At 39.8% G+C, this 17110-nt stretch overlaps 1 protein-coding gene across 1 annotated transcript; it reads right to left on the reverse strand.

Moving 5' to 3' along the window:
• Positions 1-6377: 6377 nt before the first annotated feature.
• Positions 6378-13578, reverse strand: LOC127424897 (endoplasmic reticulum membrane sensor NFE2L1-like). The gene is made up of 4 exons (XM_051670434.1): positions 12681-13578; positions 9190-9303; positions 8842-8928; positions 6378-8686 (listed from the first exon to the last, which is right to left on the reverse strand). Exons 1-4 carry the CDS (start codon positions 13194-13196, stop codon positions 7490-7492), a joined length of 1914 nt encoding a protein of 637 aa, XP_051526394.1. The 5' UTR covers positions 13197-13578; the 3' UTR covers positions 6378-7489.
• Between the last annotated feature and the right edge of the window lie 3532 nt (positions 13579-17110).

The following is a 17110-nucleotide window of genomic DNA, read 5'->3' on the forward strand; positions in this document are numbered from 1 at the left end:
AACATTGTGTGACTGTGGCATCATTTTTACAAAATAAAATTATGTGGTTCATTCCACTTCTCACGGCAGTTCAGAAGTAAAATGCCCACCATGTGGTGCTTACAGCGAGTGAAATGTTCACCCAAACAGATGAGGTTTTTAAGGTTAATGTTTTATCGAGATTTAAATCAACAAAACTGTACTCCTTACCCAAAACCTTAAACCTAAACAATAGTGTCAGAAAAAGAAAATGTGAGATGAAAAAATCAATTTCTGAATCAACCACGTTATTTTGTAGTGCTTCTATGACACTTTGGGCTCACGTGTCGACTTGTACCCTGGTCCTTTGTATAGCATATGCAACACTCTATCAGTTGAGCTACTGCACAGTTTGATCACACTTAATCAACCTTAATCACACTTAAACAAAACCACACTTGTAGTTGGTTTTGTAATGCAAACTTTAAAATGAGACATGCCCTATAGTAAAAGTATTTACAGTATATGTCATAAGATAGCATTGTGTGAAGAACAGAGCGAAAAGTGTTTATGAACTGATAATGTGCCGTTGTACTCGTGATTTGAGTGAAAGGGGATAAAAGTAATTGTTATTTTAGCATCTCTAGTGTTCATTCCACCAGGAAACTGCTGTGTTACGTACAACAGGTCACATAAAAAAACTATTTTGCAAAAATGTTGTTATTGTAACATTCACATGCCTGATTCTATGACCAGGTTACGAATGCCACTGGGGGAGAAATATGCCGGTCGTCAGAGACAGTAAAAAGGCGACTTAACAAACCAATCAAATTTAACAACATCCTCTCTCACACAATCTCCTCTCTTGATTTCATTCCAGCTAGAAAAAAAGATAGTACAATTTAATGTGAATACTTTTTGACTTCCTGTTCCTTTTGCTGCTTGCGCCTAGCTTGAGTCTGTGTTTGTAGCCTGCTAGCTTTTTTTTTTTAGCATCAATTATCTATCTATTTTCAGCTTTTAATCTTTTACATTTTTTCAGCGTGCGGGCGGGGGGGGGGGTGTCCACATTATTCTCTTATCGCGATTCAACTGCACGCTTTCTGTTTTTATCTCGGTTACACTGCGTGAATTTTACCGAGAGCACACGTTTTCTCCTCTGTGTTACACGGATTATTGTACCGATCTCAAAGCACTGCTTATCAAGAACAACCATAACAACAAACAATTGCGTGAGGGATTCACATCGATCTCAAACCCTCGCCGCTCGGGAACAACTAACAACAACAAACAATTGCTGTAAGTCATGGTATCTGCTCATGTTATCACTTCCTGCATTACATGCCACATGTTTACTATAGCTTCTTCCATCAGCAGTGAGGGATTTACATGTGATAAATTTAAGGATTTAGTCAGGCTAAAGGAGAAGATTAATGAGTTAGAGACACGCATCCGAAGGCTAGTGGAGGTCAGTGAGGAAAAGAAGCCAGGTGATACTGTTTTGGATGCAGGTAGTACAGCGAATAACACACACACTTTGGTTCTGGCTGTAGAGCCCCTGCAGCAGGGCATTTGGGTGATGTCTTGGCAGCATACTCGCTCAGCAAAGCGACACCACCGTTCCTGTTAGGGTTTCCAATCGATTCTCCCCACTCAGTGATGTACCCACTGAGAATCATGTTGAAAGAGTCCTGGTTATAGGAGATTATATTGTAAGGAATGTGGAAATAGAGACTCCAGCCACTATTGTTAAATGCATTTCGGGGGCTTGGTCATCTGACATCAGATCTAAAATCAAATCAGATTTACAAGTGCTGGCTAATGTTAAACGTAGATTTTCTAAAATTGTTATTCATGTCGGCACTAACAATGTCAAGCTTCGCCAGTCGGAGATCACTAGAGATAATGTTAACAAAAGGTGTGTGAACTTGCAAAAACGATGTCAGACACTGTAATATGACGTGGCCCACTCCCTGCTTGTTGTGGTGATGAGGTTTATAGTAGATTAGTGTCACTGAATGGCTGGATGTCTGAGTGGTGTCCAGAGAATAGCATAGGATTTATAAAAAAATGTGAGTTTTTGGGGTAGATCTGATCTGCTAAAGAGAGACGGATTCCATCCCTCCAGGGAAGGTGCCGCTCTCCTCTCTAGTAATTTGACTCATAGATTTAGTAGTGATAGTATCTGACTAACTGGGGCCCAGATTAGGAAGCAGACAAACTGGCTAATTCAAACATCTGCTAGCTGCCTTGTCACACACTACAACACAGAGACTGTATCGCCTAGATATCATATAGAGACTGTGTCTTCTCCCCAAACTACCAAACACAAAACTCACTAAATTATTTAGAAACAATTTGATTAAGGTAAAACTCTGTAACAAACTTCAGGACAGCAGGGGAAGGAGGACAAAGGGAACTGGTTTCTTCCACTTACAGGTAAGGTTTTTTTTAATGAATAAACTCCAGTGCTTACAGCTTCACAAACAGACTTCAGTTTCACAATAAATCTCTGGACCCAAACTCTCTCTCTCGCCTCTTGCTGGTGGCGTGGTCCCTTATATACCGCTCTCCCCAAACTCACTGCAATTGGAAACAGGTGTTAATCATTATCTGGCTCAGATGTATGCATCCTTACTGCTTTCTCTCTTTCCGGACGGACGCTCGACCACGCCCCCGCTGCCACAATCTCTTTCAACCAAAGCACTAATTGTAAATTCAGTTATTACTGATCATAGTTTGGATGTGCTCTATTTGACTGAAACCTGGCTTAAAGTTCCTCAACTGGCGAAGGAAGTACAACTTCTGCTGGGCCTTTTTCGCAATGGAGTCAATTAGTGTTATATATATTTATATATATAATAAACTCTTATTTAGCACTATATTTACTCAATTTCACACAAAAAAAATAAATGTATAAAAAATAAATGGTAGATAGCAGTTTCTTCAGATTTGTGTTTAGTCATCAAATTTAGTCATTTATTTGCACATGAAGAAATTATTAATATATTAGGAAGAAAGAAATAACAGTACACACAATAGTCCAGCAACCATGGATGGCATGTCCACATTAGCAACTGCATTTTCTCAGAAAATAACAAATCAAACCAATTGTACATACAGTGCATAGTGAATAAGACATTTACTTATAGCACACGTGAAGTGCTTTTACCTTGGGCAGCATCCGAAAATGTAGGGAGCTGACTTGCCACATTGCTGCCTTATCAGTTGATGGCTTAACTGACAGCTGTTTTGAATGAATGGAACTCTTTTTTTTGGGGGGGGGGATTTTCTCCCCTTTTCTCCCTAATCTGGAATGCCCAATTGCCACTGAGTCCTCATGGTGACATAGTGACTCACTTCAGTCCGGGTGACGGAGGACAAATCTCAGTTGCCTCCACATCTGAGACCATCAATCCATGCATCTTATCACATGGTTTGTTGAGTGTGTTACCGTGGAGACATAGTGCATGTGAAGGCTTCACGCTATTCTCCGCGGCATCCATGCACAACACACCACATGCCCCATGAGAGCGAGAACCACATTATAGCGACCACGAGGAGGTTAACCCAACGTGACTCTACCCACCCTAGTAACCGGGCCAATTTGTTGCTTAGGAAGCCTGACTGGAAATGAATGGAACTCTTAAGGAAACTGGTTTCTGAACAGATTTTCATCTTACCTCCAAATACAGCCTCCGGAGGCAGCATTTTCATGCTGGTCATGCTTTCATGCAATCATGACGGTCACTCCGTAACAATCCAAGCAGGCGATCCAGGCCGTTTAAACTGTCAGGAGATTGAGGCTCGCCCTGGACCCGCCTCAATCTCCTGACAGTTTAAACGGCCTGGATCGCCTTTTTGGATTGTTATGGAGTGATCGTCATGATTTGTGAATGAGAGGAACTGTTGATTCTGATCCTGAAGCTTTTAATTCTGGCTGATAAAATATGCGCTTCAGAGGAAGATGTTAGATGAGTGCTCAACAGGAAGAAAACGCTGGATTTTCGTGAGGTTCGTGAATGACATCTGTTTAAACAAGATATCTGCATATTTACAAATGGAATATAATACAAGTTTTATTAATATTTGCGTTTTATCATTAGAAAAGTTACAGGGAACTGTTGAGCAGAGACTGTTAGAATACGTGCTTCAGAGGAAGATTTACTTTTTACACACCTGCCTGTAGTCAAACACTGTATGTCAAAACATATATTTACAGAATGGCAAATCCTCAGATCTCCAATTACTGAACGTCCATGGGCACACATAATCGTAATGCACTGTAGTGAAACTCTTCTCTTGTGCCATACCTCAGAGGTATCGCTTAGCGCCAAAACAGAGTAGTTATTCCACTAAAACAAGGTGGGCACTGCCCCCTTTGTCACATCCGGTGGAAGTCTTTGGTTCTATCAAATCATCACTTTGTGACGACTACAAACTTTTTTTTCAGTAATGGGGTCGAGATTCTCATGGCGAATATTTTCAATCTTTATTGAATATTATTGAATATTTATTGAATATTTCCACCTTTTCCAAGTGTATCTGTTTGCATCCTGTAGGACTACAAGGACCCCCACTACATGACACACCTATTCCAAGTAACGCCCACCCCTTGGATCATAAAGCCATTCTATTGGCTGGGAGAACTTATGTAGTCATATTCAATCGCCATATGATACGTTATCCTAACTATGTACATTATATGTCACATATGATATTATGTATTCAAAGATATACAATTAAATTAAATTCATTTAAATAATTATCTTATCTGCATTCTCAAGTTAGACTACAAGCTAAGCTGCCAGCCTATTAGCTTAGCTACCCTTAGCTTCTTCTCCTCTTCATTTTCATCACGTTTTCCCCTCAAAGTCACCCCCTAGTGATACGGTGGTATGATTGTGTCCAATAGAACTTTTTAGTTGCAGAATATTCAATAATTTCATAAACTTTTAATTTTTTTAATTTTTGTGGTTAGGGTTAGCATTAGGGTTAGGTATAGGGGTAGGTTTAAGGTTAGGTTTAGGGTAGGGATAGGTGTACAATTGCAGCAGGACTCCAAGTAAACGCCACAAACACACTGAATGAATGAGACATCCAACTGTTGCAAGGCTTCAGCCAGCATTTATTAGAGGGGGTGTAACTTGTAGTGGGTGTGTCTTCTAGTAGTCCTAAAGGACACAGACAGACCCTTCTCACATTTTGCGCCATTCTTGGTCCATAGGGAAACCGTGAAAACTTAGGACAGAGTTAAACTTTGCGGAACCATGACACAATGGGACACAGCAATATCCAGACCAACTACTATCCACATGCTCTTGATATTGAATCCTCTTGCCAGGTATATTTCTGTTGTGTCTAGAAGGGATCCCTCTCTCGTCAATCTCGCGAGATTCTTACACGGCATTAATTTGAAGTCGCACAGCGAGAAGCGCTCTTAAACGATTATTTTAAATCGTCTGTTTATATGAACAGTCAGTTTTGATGATCAATTCAAGCTCTAAAATAAATATTTCACATATTAAATGTGATAGCTTTAGCTCTACATCTGCTACTTTCATTCATGAGATATGATTGGTCACTGCAGAAGTAAATCAATCAGCTCATCATTAAGAGTCTGACTGGGAGGTCTAGTGGTAACTAATTCGCTCCTTGAAGTCCCAGGTTCTGATCAGCTCAAATGTAACTTTATATTTTAATAAACAAAGATTGCATCCGCACCTCAATGGACGTATATCTCGAGTGGGGACACATTTGTTAGCATTTTTCTTTGCGATTCGACTGGAAAGATTTGTTTAAAATTGTTCAGTTCTAAGAGATAAACGTCTTTTGTTTTTTTCACAAACACCTTTTAGTTCATAAGTTACTATTCGTGTCAATTATGTAACGAAGCTCAGGCAGGCAGTGACAGGCAGACGAAGACGATGATGAAGTGAGAAACCCAAATGCAGTTTATTTCCAATCGTGATAACCAGAAACGCTAACTATAAACGTGAACAAAACATAAACAACTCGACTCTGGAGCTGACTCTGACTCCCATCAAGAGGCTTAATTCTAGCCATTCTCTCAAGGGAGGCACATTTGATAAATGTTGGAGTGTTGGTGACTTCTCTAACAATTGCCCTTTTTGTCTGATTGCCAACTTTGTATAGGACAGCCTGATCTTATATCAGACCTAACTTTGCAAATAAGGTGTCACCTGTCCTAATAATTGCCATAAAATAGCTATAAACAGAGTATTAACTATGCACCTTATTTGAAATTGCTTTGAAAGGAAAGGATATGATAAAATAGAGTAAGATGTAGATCAACAGGAATGGCTTTAGAGAATTCAATCAATCAGTGGAACGATTAAGTGTTTTCTGTGGAATGAAATAAGTGTTATGAACTAGGAAACAAAAGGGAAACCATCGAGTTGAGCAGTTCATTTTCCTCCTTTATTTTAAAAGATATAAAAGCCACATTTTGAACATCCCTGTTTAAAATTAAAAGTAGGTATTCCAACCCCATTCACACACAAATTCTTCTTCAAAAACACACAGAATAGAAAAGATGATGAAAAACAGAAAGCAGCTCCTACTCACAACAAAAATCAATCCACTCTGCCAATAACAAGAGATTAAATTGTGTCCAATATTATATTTTTATAAATCTCAAATTAATTACTCATTAAGCTGATATAGTACTTGCCATTTCAGAATCGTTTTGTTGTGCTATGAGGAAGACAAACTCACCAAGACCATAAAAAAGTAATTCAACCTTATAAACCGTTGATAAAAATAAAAAAATAAAAAAAGTTATTAAGGCCATCAGAACACAACATATTTATTCTTGTTAGGCAAGTGACATTTATTTTGATGAATGGGAACAGTTTAAGCAGTGCGAGGGTGGGGCTGTAGCAGTTTGCTTGGATAAAGGTTGGGTCAAAGCAATATTACACATTGTACTTGTTTAACCAGATGGTTGGTCAATTGCAAAAATCAGAAAAGGGGGAACTGATGATTACACAATGCTTGACAGTAAGCAAATGAGGCAATATGTGAACTGATTCATTTATGAGAGTAGTTTAAATTGAGGTCACTGCTGAACCTGTGTGCTTAAGCTCAATCCTGCAAAAAAATAGAGATGCAAGTGAGACTTTTTTTAACATGGTCATCCAGTGACCATCAGCTTCTATCCGCAAACATTCTTTACTCAGTAAATTTCCATTTAAATTAACAGTTAAAGAAAATATGCTTTCCTCTTTTCTAATGAACTCTTTAGAAATTATTTTTATTCACACTCTTATTATACACATGTCCAGTGTTTTCATTACATTCTCTCATGCAAGTGAACGTGGCTACTCCCATGCTGTAATTGTATTAATTATTAAAGTTTTTCTGTCCTCCTTTTGAGTAACGAATGGCTTGTAGGAACAGAGAACAGAAACATCTTATCTAGGATTAAAAACTCAGCCTTTCATAAAACATAAAAAACATTTGTATGTAAACACAGACACACATACACTCACACACACACAAATGTCTCTTAAGGTTTTTTGTCCTTCTTTCGCTTTGTCTTTCCCCCTGTCATTGTTCTTGATGTTGTGTTTGTGCGAGGCTGAACCACCACCCTTCCATTAGTGCTGCACTGAAGTGCATAGTGCTCGGAGCTTAGAGGCTGGCCATATTCATCCCGGAGGTGGCTCAGCACAGTCCGTGAGAGTGTTTGAAAGTGTTCTGTTGCAGCAAAGAGAGCTTTGGAATTGTGGGATTTCTGCCGCAGGAGAGCCTCTCGCTGTGCTGTAAGGACCTCAACCTCACCTTGAAGGCTCATGATTGCATCTAACTTTCTCTTGCGGCAGTTTTGTGCGGCAAGCTTGTTTTTTCCTCTTCTGCGGACATCCCGCAAGAGCATGACTTCTGATACTGACAGATTTTGCCTGTCCAGCAGCTCCAGGAAGTCATCTACACACATGTTGACAATCTGAAAGGCTGAAAATGGAAGACCCAATGCCTGCACACGTCGTTCATCACGACTCATCTCTTCTGGTTCAACTTCATCTTCACTCATCACTTCTTGTTTGATCCCTTTGATAGGTTGGACCCAGCTAGTAGATGTGGAATTCTGAACCTGTGGGACTGAGTAGGTGTGGTCATGCCAGATGTTGTCATTAAGGTTCACTGGTGACCAATGACGGTAAGTGGCAGCACAGGCTCCTCCTTTGGAAGATAGGGACTCCACCTCACTGCTGTAGCCTGTAGCTTCACCCTCATCTTCGCAAAATGAATCGGATGATGTAGATGGGGAAGCAGGGCTTCTAGAACTGCTTTCCAAAGACAGACCAGAGTCTGAATCTTCCAGCCATGGAGTGTCCATGTCACCCTGCATGCAGTCCAGCATCCGAGGATCAATTGTATCAAGATTACAAAGATCCAACATATTTATCTGCTCAAAAACAGCCTCATCTAGATAACCTCCAACCTGTAAATGGGAAGTTTCATTACGAGAGCTGTTCCCCGTTAAAGAGAAGAGTGATGAAGGAAGTGCCCCTGCCGAACTTTGAGATGGATCTGAGTGGGAAGAATTTGTAGATTCTAGATGAAAGAGGGGTGCTCGGCTAGATGTGGGCCTGCAACTAGTTGAATCTCCCCTGGTTACCATGGCATCTTGCAGGCTTACATTATAGCTGATAGGATTGGGAAGATCAACCTCTAAATCTGATATACGTTGGGAGTCAAAATCCTGTTGATGGCAAAAACAAAATTAGATTTCCAGGGAAAATGTTAACAAACAAGAATCAGCAACAACTAGGTAATATTTAGTTGGAAACAAAAGACTTGTACCATTAAATTATTGGAACCAATTAATCCATCATTCTCTCCACAGAAGTTACTTACATCAAATTCAGAGAGGAAGTCTTGCCACTGTGGCGTAAGCTCAAGCCCAGAAATAGGTGGAGGCAGGGCATTGCTACCCAGCAAATCCTAGAAAGAAGAGAAAAAAGCTCATTAAAACAAATATTTCATGTCTCACACCACCAATACAGTTACTATGGTGCTGAATTGACGTCAGTTCCCTTTTCAGTTCAGCTTGTTGAGGAGATGACCAGAAATCTTACTAGCCGTTCAAATTCAATCACATTGAAGTAATATCAAAATTAATGTAGTGTACTGAATTAATTTCTGAAGGCTTGCCTGATATACATCATTCTTGTTATACAGGTAGTGAGGTTAGTGTTTGTTTACCTCTTGCTCTAACGCTGAGCTCTGTGTCAGCTGGTTCACCGAAGCAAGGCTGATTTCCTCTTGCCCTCGCTCATTTTTCACTTCGTCCTCATTTTCTTGGTTCAGTAATGTGTCCTGGAGACAAAGAAATAGGGATGTCAAAATAAAGAATTAAATAAACTTTGCTTTTAGGAAGCTTTAAACATGGGTGTATGATGTAATTCAATTTCATTTCCCAAATGTCAATGATTTACCCCGATTAAAAGAGTAATTCCTGATGGAAATAGAAATATTCAACAAGTGATGATACAACAGTTTAAAGGGGATAGTTCACCCAAAAATAAAAATTCTCATCATTTACTCACCCTCATGCCATCCCAGATGTGTACAACTTTCTTCTGCTGAATACAAACAAGGATTTTTAGAAGAATATCTCTGCTCTGTAGGTCCATACAATGCAAGTGAATGGTGATCAGGCCTTTGAAGCTCCAAAAAGGAGATTAAGTCTGCATAAACATAATCCATTAGTCTCCAGTGGTTTAATCCATGTCTTCTGTAGCGATCCAGTTGGTTTTGGGTGAGAACAGACCAAAATCTCCAAAAACTCCTTTTTCACTGTAGACCTTGTCATTTCAGTCTCTAGGCACGATCATGATTGCAAGCTCGATTACACTTCCTAGTGCTTGATGCACGCGCAGAGCACTAGATGGCGCTATAGGAAGTCTAATCGAGCTTGAAAACATGATAGCAAAGAAGACTGCTCTCAAGATGTTCAGTAAAAAAGGGAGTTCAATTTTGGGCTGTTCTCACCTAAAACCAACTGGATCGCTTCAGAAGACATTGATTAAACCACTGGAGTCATATGGATTACTTTTTTGTTGACTTTCTCCTTTTTGGAGCTTTTGGAGTTCTGGTCACAATTCACTTGCATTGTATGGATCAACAGAGCTGAGATATTCTTCTAAAAATCTTCATTTGTGCTCAGCAGAAATAAGTCATAAACAGTAAATGATGAGAATTTTCATTTTTGGGTGTATTAACCCTTTAATACTTGGGTTTATGCTATACTCCTGTTTAGTGTTTTGTACCCTAGAATAGAAACGGAATGTGTTTCAGGTTCAAAGTACTTTACATATTTTACTAGCAACCTTCACAGAGAGAATTTATTTTTTTAATATAAAGAAACTGTCAGAAGTGGCTTTAGGAATAGTACATGACCTAAAGGATTTCAGAAATTAGGTTAAGCGCTGTCAAGACATGAACAAATAACGTTTCAGAGAGAGCAGGTTTGGCCTGGACCCAAAACTAGTTTTGGACTCTCTACATAGACGGTTATATGTCTCCCCCTAAATTTGTTTTATAACGCACGTGTATAATGACAAATTGAGAGTGTAAAAGTTTGCCTGTCACTCCTACTGCACTTGACCAACACCTACATCTGGTGGCCATGGTGACCGATTGTCAAACTAACATGTAGTCAGATAAATCACCTCTGTACACAGTAAACACCACATTGCTCATCACAAACCAACAGTTCCAAAACAGGCATTAATGTGGCTAATAACCATTTAAAAACAATGTAACTACATACCTACAACCATAGCCACCATTAATACCACTAAAACAAGGTATTATACCACATTTAATAAAATATTTATCCATTTGCATCAACTGTTTTGTTTGTGGGTCACTTATTGTTTCGTTTTCGACTTACAGTTGAAGTCAGAAGTTCACATATACCTTAGCCAAATACATTTAAACTCAGTTTTTCACAATTCCTGACATTTAATCGTAGAAAACACTCACTGTCTTAGGTCAGTTAGGATCACTACTTTATTCTAAGAATGTTAAATGTCAGAATAATGTAGAGAATGATTTATTTCAGCTTTTATTTCTTTATCACATTCCCAGTGGGTCAGAAGTTTACATACACTTTGTTAGTATTTGATAGCATTGCCTTTAAATTGATTAACTTGGGTCAAACTTTTTGGGTAGCCTTCCACAAGCTTCTCACAATAAGTTGCTGGAATTTTGGCCCATTCTTACGGGCAGGACTGGTGTAACTGAGTCAGGATTGTAGGCCTCCTTGCTCGCACATGCTTTTTCAGTTCTGCCCACCAATTTTCTATTGGATTGAGGTCAGGGTTTTGTGATGGCCACTCCAATACCTTGACATTGTTGTCCTTAAGCCATTTTGCCACAAATTTGGAGGTTTTGTTGAGGGCATTGTCCATTTGGAAGACCCATTTGCGACCGAGCTTTAACTTCCTGGCTGATGTCTTGAGATGTTGATTCAATATATCCACATAATTTTCTTTCCTCAAGATGCCAACTATTTTGTGAAGTGCACCACTCCCTCCTGCAGCAAAGCACCCTCACAACATGATGCTGCCACCCCCATGCTTCATGTTTGGGATGGTGTTCTTCGGCTTACAAGCCTCACCCTTTTTCCTCTAAACATAATGATGGTCATTATGGCCAAACAGTTCAATTTTTGTTTCATCAAACCAGAGGACGTTTCGCCAAAAAGTAAGATCTTTGTCCCCATGTGCACTTGCAAACTGTAGTCTGATTTTTTTATGGCGGTTTTGGAGCAGTGGCTTCTTCCTTGCCGAGCAGCCTTTCAGGTTATGTCGATATAGGACTCGTTTTACTGTGGATATAGATACTTGTCTACCTGTTTCCTCCAGCACCTTCACAAGGTCCTTTGCTGTTGTTCTGGGATTGATTTGCACTTTTCACACCAAACTACGTTCATCTCTAGGAGACAGAATGTGTCTCCTTCCTGAGCGGTATGATGGCTGCATGGTCCCATGGTGTTTATACTTGCATACTATTGTTTGTACAGATGAACATGGTACCTTCAGGCATTTGGAAATTGCTCCCAAGGACAAACCACAATTGTGGAGGTCCACAATTTTTTTTCTGAGGTTTTGGCTGATTTCTTTTGATTTTCCCATGATGTCAAGCAAAGAGGCACTGAGTTTGAAGGTAGGCCTTAAAATACATCCACAGATACACAATTAGCCAGTTGGCCTATAAAAAGCTAGTTGGCTAATTGCCTAAAGTCTTGACATCATTTTCTGGGATTTTCCAAGCTGCTTAAAGGGCACAGTTAACTTAGTGTATGTAAACTTCTGACCCACTGGAATTGTGATATAGTCAATTAAAAGTGAAACAATCTGTCTGTAAACAATTGTTGGAAAAATTACTCATGTCATGTACAAAGTAGATGTCCTAAAAAACTTGCCAAAACTATAGTTTGCTAATATGAAATCTGTGGAGTGGTTAAAAAATGAGTTTTAATGACTTCAACCTAAGTGTATGTAAACTTCTCACTTCAACTGTAAGTGTCCCACTTGTGCAAAATACTGATAGCTATGAAGCTAAGTAGCTAACCTAGCGAAAAATACTTAATGTGTGGCTCCTAGCTCAACCCATGACTATAAATCATCATAATAAACTGTAGAATACTGAAATGTTATGAATATAATATGGTCCTGTTTTGTTACCCCTTTAGAAAGTTCTTCATCTGCACAACAAGGCCTTGAAATAGTGCGATCCTGAGACACTGACAGCACCGAGCCCTCTCCAGTCCTGCGCTCATTCTCCACCTCGTCCTGGAGATTTTCGGTGTTTACATCATCGTTACCAGAGTCCCCGGACAGGTCATGTTGCTCGCTGACATCAGAGCCATCATCAGGCACCAGGTGCACCAGCCATGCGCTGACACGCGTGGGGAAACGGGCCGGAGACCCGAGCGCACGCACTTCATTCAGCAGCCTGCGACTGGTGAAATAATAATCCAGCTCGGGACATTTAGGATGCACTTGATGGCCCGCCCCGGTGTCTCGGTAGTGGTGAAAGGGGGTTTGAATGAAAGCCGAGCTCGGCCCTCCGTCAGTCTCTATCAACGGCGAGAAGTAGCCGTTCAAATAGGTATCGACATCCACGCGAACTCCTATCAAACTCAGCAGAATCGTAAACTGAATGAGTCCCTCGGTGAAATATTTCTTCATATGTCGCATGTTTCAAAACAAGATATTTCAACCGCGAGAGGCCAAAACGAGAACAAAGATCGCCCGTTTGCAGTTAAACAAAGACAAAACCCAAACAAAAGAGCAGGCGTTGACTACTCTCCGTGTCAGACAAAGAGAGCAGCACCGACCGGCGAAACTGTTTGCTGCACTAACACACTACCGGCTTTTCATTACTTCCTGCCATATAACATAATTCATAGATGCAATGCCATCCTCTGAACTCGCATAACAGAACGCATAATATTCATCCAATATAGTAAGCACTGTACGACAGGTGATCAAACTTTTACCTTATTAAGAACAATAAAACTCCCCGGCTATCCTGAATCTAACCTCTCATTCGCGGAGAGGAACAACTGCTCAAATTTGCATAATTTATAAAATCACCCTCACACGCGACGGAATTACCTTCGCAACAGGCGCTGATTGGCCCATTCCTGCTGTTCTTTATTTTAAGAGCCAATCACAAAAAAGAGTGCTTTCTGATTCGTTTAAACACTTCCGCTCTTGGAGGAAATTGTAAACCTTTTCCTAATATATTTTTGGTTTGATAATTATATTTGTTGGTGTGTAAATCTCTAAATCAATTAGCCTATTAAGAACGACGAACAAGCGTTTTGCACAGCTATATCGAACCATCCTGTGCTGTTTGACCTACTAACCCGCTGCACTCCTCTGAGTATTTTCAACGGTGGTAGATGTCATTGGGTGGTGCAGTCACCACTGAACTGTTTATCTGATTTAGCCTAAGAACTACAGACACGAGATGAAAATATTGATTCATCAGCCCGATTACTGGACACTACGTTTAATAAATAAATCTATAAATGTTAATTTCGAATCTATATAAAGTTAAACATTTAAGTGGTCCAAAAACATTTTGGGATCATATATATATATATATATATATATATATATATATATATATATATAAGTTCTTTAAATTTTGGCTTCGAGTACTACTAACTCAAAATTATCAAGTAAAAAATTGTGGCTGTGTGGAATATCCATAAGCCCTTGTGCTTGAATAAATGATGTATGTTTGGTCAAACCAAGGGAACTTATGTAGAAATATACAAATTGTTATTTAATAATGTATATAGTTTTAATTCTTATGACTATTGTTGTTTTTATGTAGCTGGTTGATAGTTGTGATTTGTGTGAAGTCACTATTAGGATGATTAGTGTTACCTCTGGTGAACTTGGAGCCTGTTAAATTTAAGCCATTCTTCTTTATTTGTAACTAGTTAACGTCATTAAAAAAATTATGTTCAGTTTACTTGAGCCAAATAAGTACACTTATTTTAAAAAAAGCATGCAAACTGATTGCCTTAAAAAAATCTAAGTAAGGTTGCTGTTTGGATTTAAAAAAGCAGATATTTAAGAGCCTGTGATTGGATCATTATTGCAGTGATTAATATGTTTCAGCTGACAACAATTCTTTTAAACCTAACTGATGCAGTGTGTAGCTTCTCATTTCTTAAACAACCATGACAGAAGAGGTATCCCATGGTCGTGGAAAAGATGTTACTGTGTTTCAGAAGGGGCAAATTATTGGCCTGCATCAAGCAAAGAAAGCAACTAAAGAGATTGCTGAAATCACTGGAATTGGGTTAAAAACTGTCCATCGCATTATTAAAACCTGGAAGGATAGTGGTGAACCGTCAGCTTCGCAGAAAAAATGTGGTCGGAAAAATCTTGAATGATCATGATCGGAGATCACTAAAATGCTTGGTGAAGTAACATCGTAAAAATTGACGATTTTTGTGACGAGAACTTACAGGATTGGGACTAAACAGCTGTGTGGCCACAAGAAAGCCACTTGTTATTGAGGCTAATCGGTCAGATGACTTCAGTTTGCTAGGGAGCATAAAGATTGGACTGTGGAGCAATGGAAAAATGTCATGTTGTCTGATGAGTCCAGATTTACCCTATTCCAAATCGATGGGCACGTCAGAACAAGAAGGAAGCGCATGAAGCGATGCACCCGTCATGCATAGTGCCCACTGTACAAGCCTCTGTTATGGCAGTGTTATGATCTGGGGTTGCTTCAATTGGTCAGGTCTAGGCTCAGCAATGTTATGTGGCAATAAAATGAAGTCAGCTGAGTATCTGAATGTACTGAATGACCAGGTTATCCCATCAGTGGATTTTGTTCTCCGACGGCACGGGCATATTCCAGGACAACAATGCCAAGATTCATCAGGCCCAGATTGTGAAAGAGTGGTTCAGGGAGCATGAGGAATCATTTTCACACATGAATTGGCCACCACAGAGTCCTGACCTTAACCCCATTGAAAGTCTTTTGGATGTGCTGGAGAAGACTTTACGGAGTGGTTCGACTCTCCCATCATCAATACAAGATCTCAGCCAAACATTAATGCACTCTGGACGGAAATAAATGTTGTGATGTTGCATAAGGTTGTCGAAACAATGCCATGACGAATGCACACTGTAATCAAAGCTAAAGGCGGTCTAACAAAATATTAGAGTATGCGACTTATTTTTAGCCAGGCAGTGGATCGATCGATCGATCTATTGATCAATCTATCTATCTATCTATCTATCTATTAGTGATAGACCGATATATTGGCCAGGCCGATTAATCGGCCGATATTTGGCCATTTTGCAATTATCATATCAGCCAATAACTGTGTTTGCTTGGCCGATTAACAGAAGTGATAACATTCCCTTGTGTCAGTTCCAAAATCTACCAATAGGTTTGTCAATGGATGGTCAACACTTTCTGTTTTCAAGGTTTTTATTTTCAAGTTTATGCAAATTTGAGTAAATACTGCATAAAATATGTTTGTTTTTTCTTTAGAAATGTTGTGTAAATCTGATTTGCTGCTGTCAAATTGTATTATGTTTATCGGCATTTATGTATATTGGCCATCAGCCTACCTGCTCTCTTGATAGCTGTATCAGCATCAACCACTGAAAAATCCATATTGGTTGACTATCTATCTATCTGTCTGTCTGTCCGTCCGTGGTGGGGTGGAATAATAACGCAACTGGATCGCTGATGCAACGTTAAACTGCCAGCAGGAGGTGAAGCTACCAGAAGTGTTCAAGCGGCCATTTTAGTATGCCCAAACTGCCATAGAGCATCAATGACTGACAGTTGAAAACACCCCCGTTTCACCATCTTCGACCTGCGGATATGACAGTTGCATTTCGCCCTCTAGTGACAATCATGTTTAATGTTTAATTAGCTTGTTATGGATTTATTAATATTCGTTATGAGAGAGAAGATATATGCGTATTGCAATGTCAGAGCATTCACCTGCCCAAGTGTTCAGTCCATCAGCAGCACAACGATCACCAAAGGAAGCGGTAAAACGGTCCACAAGTTGTAATGTAAGTAGGAAAAGCTGTAATATCTGCTTGTTTAGGGTGTCAATACGTCCTTACCCCCGAAAGGGACTTTAAAAAGGTCAGAGCGGGATTTCTAAATCATCTTAAATGCCTGCAATTTGCTTGCTTTCATATAAAAGTGCTCTCTGTAGTCATACATGGATACATGTCATTAATACGTGTTTGTTTGTCATTTAAATCTAGCATATCAGTAACATTTTTTTTCTTCTTTTTTTTTTTAATCCCCTTTTTCTCCCAATTTGGAATGCCCAATTCCCACTACTTAGTAGGTCCTCATGGTGGCGCGGTTACTCACCTCAATCCAGGTGGTGGAGGACAAGTCTCAATTGCCTCCGCTTCTGAGACCGTCAATCCGTGCATCTTATCACGTGGCTCGTTGTGCCTGACACCACGGAGACTCACAGCACTGGAGGCTCATGCTATTCTCCGCGATCCACGCACAACTTACCACATGCCCCACTGAGAGCGAGAACCACTCATCGTGACCACGAGGAGGTTACCCCATGTGACTCTACCCTCCCTAG

This window comes from Myxocyprinus asiaticus, chromosome 34 (assembly GCF_019703515.2).
Source record: "Myxocyprinus asiaticus isolate MX2 ecotype Aquarium Trade chromosome 34, UBuf_Myxa_2, whole genome shotgun sequence".
Classification (NCBI taxonomy): domain Eukaryota; kingdom Metazoa; phylum Chordata; class Actinopteri; order Cypriniformes; family Catostomidae; genus Myxocyprinus; species Myxocyprinus asiaticus.